A 13,530-nucleotide genomic window follows, 5' to 3' on the forward strand; every position below is an offset into this window, starting at 1 on the left:
CAAAGCTAACCACACCACGCTCACAGGTAAAACATCTATAGCTAATACAAGCTAGCCGGCCACACTTAATAACATCTAGTAACAACTTAGAAATGTTCCATATGGAACTACATTTACTTGATTTAGGAATATAGATAAACTAGAATGTTCAATTCCATCATACTCATACTCTGCCAACCCGATGACACCAAATGTCTCTGTCAATAGTAGACTGAACATATTCATATCATGCTGAAACGTCACAGTAGTTGAATCTATTCAAACCCTCTGCAAGTTCATCCCATCAAAGCCCGGTGATTGAAACCTACTGACCCTGCAATGGTATAAACAGTCACAGTCACACGCACACACCAAAAACTATGGGTGTGTGTTAGTCAAAGCTGTTCACAGCCTCTGTCTCTGACTCATCCATCCACAGTGTAATCCAGTAGAGGAGACGAACAGAGAGAGATTGAATAATGGTGCTTTGTAGTGGAAGAGAGAGACAAGACAGTGCTTATCCAGAGGAGTCGGTAAATATATAATCTCCACAAACAGCCAAGGTCAGAAAAACAGCACCTGTTTCAGGCATGCAGGCGAGGAATGGCATGGCATGGAATGAGACGGAACCGAGAGGAATGCAGCTCCTGGAAGGGGATCAGTGACTTCCTGGTAACCTTGGGGTCTTTTGTATTGGAGAGAGAGGGCACTCAGCTACTCTCACACATTTACACACAAAGAGCCAAGGGTCTGTGCTCGCAGCCCCTCTCAGAAAGAGTTCAGCGATGTTAATGTCGCCAGCGCCTCAAAGCTTTTTCATGTCCCGTGTCTTTTGAGTACACCACAGAAAGCTGAGAGCGGGCGGGCGAGTTTGAATGCGGTGCCAAAAACAACAAGCAAGAAAGCAGCTGTGTGCAAGAGAGGCAGATCACCCGAGGAATCAAAGATGGCCGACGAAGAAAGGAAAATAGCATATCAAAGTAGGGTCCTACGTAATTTGAGTTACTCAATGTCTTTAAATAAATTAGCTTGGGTGGAGGCCGTGAAGAGTGTACACATGACCATTTTTGCCAATGTAACCACGACTTAAATGTTTTCTCATTAATTTCAAGACAAAAAATGTGTACATTTCAAATATTTTCAAATGCACATAAATAAATAGTGTCTATGGCTTGTACCTTTTAGACTAATGTAGTGTTTTCCTGTTCATTGACTCTCTTACTTTACTGGAGGATATGGCTACTAAATATATACAGAATTGCAGTGGGGGTGCAGCTTTTTTCAAAGGTTAAACCTCTCTTTCAGATTTGTCCCTAGGTTAAACAGAGAAAGAGCTGGTTTCTACCGTGGCCATGAGAAAATGGCTGTGGGCCTTCATCCAATCGCCTCTCAATCTCTGTCTCTACTGCAGAAACAATCCACTAAAGTAAACTGAAAGTAAAGAGTACTTAGTGCAGCAAACAATGCAGTGTTCTGTGTTCTACAACTCCATTACTGCAGGAGGGAGAGGCCGCTTAAGAGCAATCCAGACATTTCCCGAGGCTTCATCCCCAGGGCTTCCCTCTCCCTATCATGCAGGAATCAACAACCAAGATATCACCATTCTCTTTCCCCACAGCTACCCTGACAATACATGCCTATTGCCTGGGAATCGCATTTCCTCCATCACTTTACACCATCAATTGTTAAAAGCATTTTTTTCACCAACTTTAAGAGAAATAAAAAGATAAAGACAATGGGGAAAATACTAAAATCATTTAGTCAAGACTCCTTATAGTGCTCCATCCTTGGAAAAGAAATGCAATCTTCTACCTCTGTTTGCCCATGTCCGTATGTGGCAAGTGGTAGAAATAGGTACTGAAGCAGACAAAGTTAGTGTGTATATGCCTCAGTGTGTCTGTCTGACACACCCTGGGGAAGAGTTTGGCCTTCAAAACCAGTAGAAAGAAGGGAGGGATGGCAGTTATCAGAGCATCTGTCTGCTCCCCAGCCCTCTGAGGGGACAGGGTGAGGGGAGAGGGCGCCCACGCCATGCCACGCAGCAGCACCCCTCTCTGATCAGCCTGCAACAGGCCGTCGCCACAGGGGCCAGGGCAGCACCTCGGCTCTCATCTCCTTTTACCACAGGACAAAAGGAGTCCTCAACTCCCCTCCACCCAACCAATTACTGGGCCCTGGGGATCTGCTCTCTGTCGTCCCCGACACTCTGACTCGTTTTATCTCACTCCTCTGTGACGTGGTGGGTGTAGGAGCAGAATAAGCAGAATGAGGAAACTCCTGCTGCTACTTCCACTGACTGCTGGTTCTGCTTTTACTGCCGGTACTGCTTTTACTGCCGGTACTGCTTTTACTGCTTTTACTGCTGGTACCACTGGTACTACTGGTACTGCTTTTACGGCTGGTACTACTTTTACTGCTTGTACTACCAGTACTGCTGGTACTGTTTTACTACTGGTACCGCTGGTACTACTGGTACTACTTTTACTACTGGTACTGCTTTTACTACTGGTACTGCTTTTACTACTGGTACTGCTTTTACTACTGGTACTGCTTTTACTGTTGGTACTGCTTTTACTACTTCTGCTTTTACTGCTGGTTCTGCTTTTACTGCTGGTACTGCTTTTACTGCTGGTTCTGATTTTACTACTGGTTCTGCTTTTACTGCTGGTTCTGATTTTACTGCCGGTACTGCTTTTACCACTGGTACTGCTTTTACTGTTGGTACTGCTTTTACTGCTGGTTCTGCTTTTACTGTTGGTTCTGCTTTTACTGTTGGTACTGCTTTTACTACTGGTACTGCTTTTACTACTTCTGCTTTTACTACTGGTACTGCTTTTACTGCTGGTTCTGCTTTTACTGTTGGTACTGCTTTTACTACTTCTGCTTTTACTACTGGTACTGCTTTTACTGCTGGTACCACTGGTACTGCTTTTACTGCTGGTACCACTAGTACTGCTTTTACTGCTGGTACTACTTTTACTGCTTGTAATACTGGTACTGCTGGTACTGTTTTTAATACTGTTACTGTTTTTACTACTGGTACTGCTGGTACTACTGATACTGATTATACTGCTGGTACTACTGGTACTGCTGGTACTGCTTTTACTACTGGTACTGCTGGTACTGCTTTTACTACTGGTACTGCTGGTACTGATTTTAATGCTGCTTGTACTACTGGTACTGATTTTACCACTGGCACTGCTTTTACTACTACTACTGCTTTTACTACTTGTACTGCTTTTACTGCTACTACTGGTACTGCTTTTACTACTGGTACTGCTTTTAATACTACTACTGCTTTTACTACTGGTACTGCTTTTACTACTGGTACTGCTTTTACCACTGGTACTGCTTTTCCTACTACTACTGCTTTTACTACTAGTACTGCTTTTACTGCTACTACTGGTACTGCTTTTAATACTGGTACTTATTTTACTACTGCCACTGATTTTACTGCTACTACTGGTACTGATTTTACTACTGGTACTGATTTTAATACTACTACTGCTTTTACTACTGGTACTGCTTTTACTACTGGTACTGCTTTTTACTGCAAGTACAGCTTTTACTACAAGTAATGATTTTACTGCTGGTACTGCGTTTACTACTGTTACTGCTTTTACTACTGGTACCACTTTTACTGCTGGTATTGCTTGTACTACTGGTACTGCTTTTACTACTGGTACTGCTTTTACTGCTACTACTGCTGGTATTGCTGGTACTACTGGTACTGCTTTTACTACTACTACTGCTTTTACTGATGGTACTGATTTTACTACTGGTACGGCTTTTACTGCTACTACTGCTTTTACTACTGGTACTGCTTTTACTACTGGTACCGCTTTTACTACTGGTACTGCTTTTACTACTGGTACTGCGTTTACTGCTACTACTGCTTTTACTACTGGTACTGCTTTTACTGCTACTACTGCTTTTACTACTGGTACTGCTTTTACTGCTACTACTGCTTTTACTAATGGTACTGCTACTACTGGTACTGCTTTTACTGTTACTACTGGTACTGCTTTTACTACTGGTACTGCTTTTACTACTGGTACTGCTTTTACTACTTCTGCTTTTACTGCTACTACTGGTACTAATTTTACTACTGGTACTGCTTTTACTACTGGTACTGCTTTTACTGCTACTACTGCTGGTATTGCTGGTACTACTGGTACTGCTTTTACTACTACTACTGCTTTTACTGGTGGTACTGATTTTACTACTGGTACTGCTTTTACTGCTACTACTGCTTTTACTACTGGTACTGCTTTTACTACTGGTACTGCTTTTGCTACTGGTACTGCGTTTACTGCTACTACTGCTTTTACTACTGGTACTGCTTTTACTGCTACTACTGCTTTTACTAATGGTACTGCTTTTACTGCTACTACTGGTACTGCTTTTACTACTGGTACTGCTTTTACTGCTACTACTGGTACTGCTTTTACTACTGGTACTGCTTTTACTGCTACTACTGCTTTTACTACTGGTACTGCTTTTACTACTGGTACTGCTTTTACTACTTCTGCTTTTACTGCTACTACTGGTACTAATTTTACTACTGGTACTGCTTTTACTGCTACTACTGCTTTTACTAATGGTACTGCTTTTACTGCTACTACTGGTACTGCTTTTACTGCTACTACTGGTACTGCTTTTACTACTGGTACTGCTTTTACTGCTACTACTGCTTTTACTACTGGTACTGCTTTTACTACTGGTACTGCTTTTACTACTTCTGCTTTTACTGCTACTACTGGTACTAATTTTACTACTGGTACTGCTGGTACTACAGGTACTACTTTTAATACTGGTTCTTATTGTACTACTGGCACTGCTTTTACTGTTAGTACTGGTACTGCTTTTAATACTGGTACTTATTTTACTACTAGTACTGCTTTTACTACTGGTACTACTTTTACTACTGGTACTGCTTTTAATACTACTACTGTTTTTACTACTGGTACTGCTTTTACTACTGGTACCGCTTTTTACTGTTCGTACTGCTTTTACTACAAGTAATGATTTTACTACTGGTACTGCTTTTACAACTACTACTGCTTTTACAACTGGTACTGTGTTTACTACTGTTACTGCTTTTACTACTGGTCCCACTGGTACTGTTTTTACTACTGGTATTGCTGGTACTACTGGTACTGCTTTTACTGTTACTACTGGTACTGATTTTACTACTGGTACTGTTTTTACTGCTACTGCTGCTTATACTACTGGTACTGCTTTTACTACTGGTACTGCTTTTACTACTAGTACTGCTTTGACTACTGGTACTGCTTTTACTGCTGGTACTGCTTTTACTACTGATACTGATGGTACTGCTTTTACTGCTGGTACTACTGGTACTGTTTTTATTGCGGGTACTGCTGGTACTACTGGTACTGCTTTTACTACTGGTACTGCTGGTACTACTGATACCGCTTTTACGACTGGCACTGCTTTTACTACTGATACTGATGGTACTGCTTTTACTGCTGGTACTACTGGTACTACTTTTACTGCTGGAACTACTGGTACTACGGGTACTACTGGTACTGCTTTTACTGCTGGTACCACTGGTACTGCTTTTACTGCTGGTACCACTGGTACTGCTTTTACTGCTGGTACTACTTTTACTGCTTGTAATACTGGTACTGCTGGTACTGTTTTTAATACTGGTAATGTTTTTACTACTGGTACTGCTGGTACTACTGATACTGATTAGTAGTACTGCTGGTACTACTGGTACTGCTGGTACTGTTTATACTACTGGTACTGCTGGTACTGCTTTTACTACTGGTACTGCTGGTACTGATTTTAATGCTGCTTGTACTACTGGTACTGATTTTACCACTGGTACTGCTTTTACTACTACTACTGCTTTTACTGCTACTACTGGTACTGCTTTTACTACTGGTACTGCTTTTAATACTACTACTGCTTTTACTACTGGTACTGCTTTTACTACAGGTACCACTTGTACTGCTTTTACTACTGGTACTGCTTTTAATACTGGTACTGCTTTTACTACTAGTACTGCTTTTTACTGCTAGTAGTGCTTTTACTACAGGTAATGCTTTTACTACTGGTACTGCTTTTACAACTAGTACTGCTTTTACTGCTGGTACTGCTTTTACTGCTAGTACTGCTTTTACTACAAGTAATGTTTTTACTACTGGTACTGCTTTTACAACTAGTACTGCTTTTAGTACTGGTACTGCTTTTCCTACTGCTACCACTGGTACTGCTTTTACTGCTGGTACTGCTTTTACAACTAGTACTGCTTTTACTACTGGTACTGCTTTTACTACTTGTACTACTGGTACTGCTACTACTGCTTTTACTACGACCACTAGTACTGCTTTTACTACTGGTACTGCTTTTACTGCTACTACTGCTTTTACAACTACCACTGGTACTGCTTTTACTACAAGTACTGCTTTTACTACTGGTACTGGTACTACTGCTTTTACTGCTACTACTGGTACTGCTTTTACTGCTACTACTGGTACTGCTTTTACTACTGGTACTGCTTTTACTACCGGTACTGCTTTTACTACTGGTACTGCTACTACTGCTTTTACTACTGGTACTGCTTTTACTGCTACTACTGGTACTGCTTTTAATACTGGTACTTATTTTACTACTGCCACTGATTTTACTGCTACTACTGGTACTGATTTTACTACTGGTACTGCTTTTAATACTACTACTGCTTTTACTACTGGTACTGCAAGTACTGCTTTTACTACAAGTAATGATTTTACTGCTGGTACTGCGTTTACTACTGTTACTGCTTTTACTACTGGTACCACTTTTACTGCTGGTATTGCTTGTACTACTAGTACTGCTTTTTACTGCTAGTAGTGCTTTTACTACAAGTAATGCTTTTACTACTGGTACTGCTTTTACAACTAGTACTGCTTTTACTGCTGGTACTGCTTTTACTGCTAGTACTGCTTTTACTACAAGTAATGTTTTTACTACTGGTACTGCTTTTACAACTAGTACTGCTTTTAGTACTGGTACTGCTTTTACTACTGCTACCACTGGTACTGCTTTTACTGCTGGTACTGCTTTTACAACTAGTACTGCTTTTACTACTTGTACTACTGGTACTGCTACTACTGCTTTTACTACGACCACTAGTACTGCTTTTACTACTGGTACTGCTTTTACTGCTACTACTGCTTTTACAACTACCACTGGTACTGCTTTTACTACAAGTACTGCTTTTACTACTGGTACTGGTACTACTGCTTTTACTGCTACTACTGGTACTGCTTTTACTGCTACTACTGGTACTGCTTTTACTACTGGTACTGCTTTTACTACCGGTACTGCTTTTACTACTGGTACTGCTTTTACTGCTACTACTGGTACTGCTTTTAATACTGGTACTTATTTTACTACTGCCACTGATTTTACTGCTACTACTGCTTTTACTACTGGTACTGCTTTTTACTGCAAGTACTGCTTTTACTACAAGTAATGATTTTACTGCTGGTACTGCGTTTACTACTGTTACTGCTTTTACTACTGGTACCACTTTTACTGCTGGTATTGCTTGTACTACTGGTACTGCTTTTACTACTGGTACTGCTTTTACTGCTACTACTGCTGGTATTGCTGGTACTACTGGTACTGCTTTTACTACTACTACTGATTTTACTACTGGTACTGCTTTTACTACTGGTACTGCTTTTACTACTGGTACTGCTTTTACTGCTACTGCTGCTTTTACTAATGGTACTGCTTTTACTGCTACTACTGGTACTGCTTTTACTACTGGTACTGCTTTTACTGCTACTACTGGTACTGCTTTTACTACTGGTACTGCTTTTACTGCTACTACTGCTTTTACTACTGGTACTGCTTTTACTACTGGTACTGCTTTTACTACTTCTGCTTTTACTGCTACTACTGGTACTAATTTTACTACTGGTACTGCTTTTACTACTGGTACTGCTTTTACTGCTACTACTGCTTTTACTAATGGTACTGCTTTTACTGCTACTACTGGTACTGCTTTTACTGCTTTTACTACTGGTACTGCTTTTACTACTGGTACTGCTTTTACTGCTACTACTGCTTTTACTACTGGTACTGCTTTTACTACTGGTACTGCTTTTACTACTGGTACTGCTTTTACTACTGGTACTGCTTTTACTGCTACTACTGGTACTAATTTTACTACTGGTACTACAGGTACTACTTTTAATACTGGTACTTATTTTACTACTGGCACTGCTTTTACTGTTACTACTGGTACTGCTTTTACTACTGGTACTGCTTTTAATACTGGTACTTATTTTACTACTAGTACTGCTTTTACTACTGGTACTACTTTTACTACTGGTACTGCTTTTAATACTACTACTGCTTTTACTACTGGTACTGCTTTTACTACTGGTACTGCTTTTTACTGTTAGTACTGCTTTTACTACTGGTACTGCTTTGACTAATGGTACTGCTTTTACTGCTGGTACTGCTTTTACTACTTCTGCTTTTACTACTGGTATTGCTTTTACTACTGTTACTGTTTTTACTACTGGTACTGCTTTTACTAATGGTACTGCTTTTACTACTGGTACTGCTTTTACTACTGGTACTGCTTTTACTGCTACAACTGGTACTGCTTTTACTACTGGTACTGCTTTTACTACTGGTACTGCTTTTAATACTGGTACTTATTTTACTACTGGTACTACTTTTACTACTGGTACTGCTTTTAATACAACTACTGCTTTTACTACTGGTACTGCTTTTACTACTGGTACTGCTTTTAATACTGGTACTTATTTTACTACTGGTACTACTTTTACTACTGGTACTGCTTTTAATACAACTACTGCTTTTACTACTGGTACTGCTTTTACTACTGGTACTGATTTTAATACTAGTACTGCTTTTAATACAATTACCGCTTTTACTACTGGTACTGCTTTTACTACTAGTACTGCTTTTACTGATGGTACTGCTTTTACTGATGGTACTGATTTTACTACTGGTACTGGTTTTACTACGAGTACTACTTCTACTACTGTTACTACTCCTACTGCTGGTACTGATTTTACTACTAGTACTGCTTTTACTACTGGTACTGCTTTTACTACTTCTGCTTTTATTGTTACTACTACTTTTACTGCTACTACTGCTTTTACTACTGGTACTGCTTTTACTACTGGTACTACTTCTACTACTGGTACTGCTTCTACTGCTGGTACTGATTTTACTACTGGTACTGTTTTTACTACTGGTACTGTTTTTATTAATGGTACTGGTACTGTTTTTACTACTGGTACTGTTTTTATTAATGGTACTGATACTGATTTTACTACTAGTACTGCTGGTACTACTTTTACTACTGGTACTGTTTTTACTACTAGTACTCATTTTACTACTAGTACTGCTTTTACTACTGGTACTGCTTTTACTACTAGTACTGATTTTACTACTGGTACTACTTTTACTACTGGTACTGTTTTACGGCTGTTACTGATTTTAATACTGGTACTGCTTTTACTGCTGGTACTGCTTTTACTGATAGTACTGCTCTGATACTGCTGGTACTACTGACTGGTACTGCTAGTACTGATTTGTACGCATCTGGTACTGCTGGTACTGGTCTGGTATTGTGGGCACTGCTGCTACTGCTGCTAGTATTGCCAGTACTGCCACGGCTGAAATCTAACCCTGTCGGCTCAACCCAACAACCGATGCTGAGATCTCATGATATCACAGCTCTCGCACAGGAGGTTCAGCACAGTCCAGGGTTTTGACTGGTGACAGACAAACTCCTCACTCATTTGACACCTGTTCAACTTAGAAAGTGAGGTAGCGACTTTGACAGCACAAGTACAGCTCTTTGGAGACTCAAGTTCATGCTAAATATACACTTGCAGCAGCATCCAGCACAGTTTGAGAAAAAAAGTGTATTAATTAAACACTTCCTAACTAAAGAGGAGAGGAAGATGATGTAATGGAAAGGGGATAGGGAATGGACAGGTAGGGGCAGGGGGATTTGGGCATTGAATATTGATTATGGACCTAATGCCAGAGAAAGAATACTGTCATTAAAGTTAAAGTGTTTATAATACATCTGTTATGAAGTCCTTCACTCATCATCACGTGTGCTGAATTTCAAATGATTTGCAAGTAGTAAGAATTTGGCAAAAACTGTTTTAGCACTTTTTATGCTTACAAAGGCCTGATGAAGAATGAAATGGAGAGAGTATACAAAAGTGATAATGAGTCCTTTTCAGTGATGAGAACTCATTTGAAATCGCCCAGATTTCCTCTACAAAGACTACACTAGGCTGCATGTCCACGCAGTCTCTGCAGAATGTGCTTTCACAGTATCCTCTCCATCATTCCCAGAATTAGTCCTTTCTTCTCTGTAATTCTTACTGCTGTGTCCACCAGTTAGGCTCCAACTGAAGCCTGTTCAATCACAGCCTAGCGGCCTTCATGGAGGATCTCACAGAATCGTCATACAGACCATCGGTTTGTTCAAATGACAGTCAGCAGTGTGGTGTTGCGATGTGACGCATTTTCATACCAAAAATCCCATTTGAAATAAAAATATGTCGGTTACTTGTCGTAAACACTGTCATTTTGAAAAAGAGTTAAGCCCTACAAGGCTTTTCCGCCTAAAGGCTCCACTTAAAGCAAATTATCATTTACCTTTCGAGGCGTGCCAGATCATTAGGCAGGGACATTAAAACCAGCCACCACAGCACCAGAGGGGGCCCAAGTGAACCCGTGCCTGGTACATAGCTGCATATGAGTGTGTGTCTGTGTGCATGTGTTTGTGTGTGTTCAATGACATCAAAGAGCCCGGCAGCCCAGAGTTTGCCATGTGTCCAGAATCATTTGACATGAGCAGATGCATCATTAAAACACTGCCATACTTGCTGGCTGGGCGAGAGACGAGGCAGGCTTTCACACTCCCGGCTATTTGCATTTCCACCCCCCCTATAAACAGTTACAAATTCTACAAATATGTGAAAATCCAAAAAGGTGAGAAAACCACAAGGGTATACTCTTTTCCATTTTAATTTTTCAGCTTCGACTTTTCCGGAGTCATGTGACTTTCCACACATACTTGTAAGGTTGGCTGGGTTTGGATGGGTGTGATGGCAGTGCTGAATAGGCTGGGCGTGTGAGTGACTCTCTGCCGTCTCTGGCCATGGCACCCCAGCTCGACTCATTAAATCAAACGGAGCAGCTCGGGTCGGGCTGGACGCAGCAGGGCCAACGGAGGCTTTCTGATGTGGGGCCAGAGGGGATGTGGACAGACCTCACCTTATTCTGCTTCACAGTGTGAGGCAAGCAGATGGCTGGAGCACAACTGCCTTTCTCCTCTACTCCTCCTCTGGGTCTCTATCATGGTCACACTGAGACTTCAGACAACACCTCAAAACACACAAACACACACGTCCTGGCAGTCCGTAGTTGGAAAGGGGGCCATGCAGCTAGACGTCCATGCGGTCACCATGATCTTTCTCTTCGTCGGAGGAAGAGGATGTTGTGTCTTTACAGTCATGTCTGCACTCTGAACGGCTAAAAAAAGAATAACCTAGACTTTTCCAGGTGAAAGCACAGAGCAAACACCACATAGTCGAAAGACAATGAAAATAAAAAGTTGTTCAGCTCAACAATGTGTCTATAAAAATGTACGGTGGTAGGCTTCAACAATGCTGTAGGAAGAGCTTCGGGTAAATACTGCCTGGGAGAGAGAGAACTTGGCTTCATCATCAAAGCTCTGGCAAGTACACAGCATTGTCTTTAAATTCACAGCATTGTCTTTAAACACAACACATATGCCTCAATACGTCGGAGGAGATGATGAAGCTGGATATTTTGAGTTAAAACTTTTTGTTTTATCACTCAGGCTTCAGACACTGCTGGTGAAGCATTGACGCAGACAGCCCTGTCGATCTGCTTCATCTAGATATTGGGTAAAATGTCAAAAGTGAATTCGAGTTTCCTATTAATGTCCGCTGAAATGTAATCAGTCCTTCTAGTCTGACTGCAGGATGAATGAGTAGCCATTGAACAGAAGCCATTATGATACAGGGCATAACAGGAGGAAATGTAATGATTGCAACAAAGATCATCCTAGTAAAGTTGACCTACACTCTGTGTATTGTAATGTTTTACTGCTGACTGGTAAACTGCTAGATTCAGGATCATCTCAAGGGAAATGGCCAAGCCCCTGCTGTAGATCAATCCATCAGCATATCCACCAGTCATGATGATGGGGCTCTACTGAGGAACAACGCCAGAGAAGCTCTCCGTCTCTGCAACAAAGACTCTTCAAAAGTTAAGTGTCACCCTTCTTGAGATTTGTCAATTGAAGAGATGAACTTCCAAGTTCCAAATGCAATTAATAAGCACAAAGAGATGTGCAAAGAGTCTCTCGGCAGCAAAACAAGACACATTGAGCGTTTGAAAAGGCATGGGCTCTTGCTAACCATACAGAATGTTCACAACATACTTAACATGACACATGAGCCTCTGTTACGCATCTTTCAATTGCGCTGGTAATAAAGCACAGATTTATGGGGAATGTTCACATCGCTTCGCCTCTATCAATGTGCTGGCTTCAAATTAACTATTGATTAATCACTTTCTTTTTAAGCAAAAATGCAGACCAGCAATATCAAACTATCACAGAAAAAAAAGATTATGGCCCCAATTCATGTTTATCTGAATCATTCATTACTATTGTATTGACAAGTCCCAACTTGCTAATCACTAAGCCAAAGAAATGAAAACGGTCAGCATTTCCCCTGATCGTACTAAAGCTGAAATATATGGGATGTCTGTTAATGGATAGATCAAACCCAGGCCCAGTGATGGGGACATTAACTGACAAGTTATGGGGGAGGGGAGGGGTGGGTTTCTCTATGCCTAATCCTCAGTTTGTTTAAGTGTTAACTCCAGAGCTGAGCAGTCAGACAGGCGTGAGGACACAGTGTGTATCTACAAATGAACACACAGCATCATGCTAGCAGAGCCGGCCAGTGGGAAAAGGTCAAGGCAAAGTTTAGAGCACATGTGCAGGGCCATAAGATATTCACGGCCAGCTTTTAACCACAAACCGGTGCTCAAAAAGTAATGAGATGGAACTGGTAAATATTTGCTGATGGCCTGAAAAATTCCCATGCTGCGGAACCTATTTTGAATACAAAAGATGTTGGGGAGGATGATAAGGGGGGCACCTGATATCTAATTGGTACATTTGCCCAAATAATTAGAATGAATGCTCATGACTGATATCACACAGGACACTGTGTACGGCATTCCGAATAGGACAATCTGCATTTAAGAAGCCGTTCGCTGGTTTAATCCCTCCCTCTGCGGCCACTAATGGACATATTTACCTCTGTTCCATTCCAGTTAGCCCTGATTAAGACTGACAGGCCGACGGACCAATCACAGTGCACATATTACCCGTATACCAACACTCCCTGACGTCTACCTTAATCTGATGAATAACTAGACAGGACTGAGGGAAGGCTATGCATTTGTGTAGTAAAAGACCGA

General features: G+C 41.1%; 1 protein-coding gene across 1 annotated transcript; it reads right to left on the reverse strand.

Annotated features, from left to right (window-relative positions):
* Window positions 1-1,787: 1,787 nt before the first annotated feature.
* LOC129834120 (uncharacterized protein DDB_G0271670-like) lies at window positions 1,788-5,707 on the reverse strand (the record flags this gene model as incomplete). The annotated part of the gene is made up of 4 exons (XM_055898870.1): window positions 1,788-1,973; window positions 4,579-4,626; window positions 4,987-4,994; window positions 5,497-5,707. Coding segments are annotated over 4 exons (453 nt in total), but the record flags the coding sequence as incomplete, so codon positions are not given.
* Between the last annotated feature and the right edge of the window lie 7,823 nt (window positions 5,708-13,530).

The sequence above is a fragment of the Salvelinus fontinalis genome, chromosome 35, assembly GCF_029448725.1.
Source record: "Salvelinus fontinalis isolate EN_2023a chromosome 35, ASM2944872v1, whole genome shotgun sequence".
Taxonomy (NCBI): Eukaryota; Metazoa; Chordata; class Actinopteri; order Salmoniformes; family Salmonidae; genus Salvelinus; species Salvelinus fontinalis.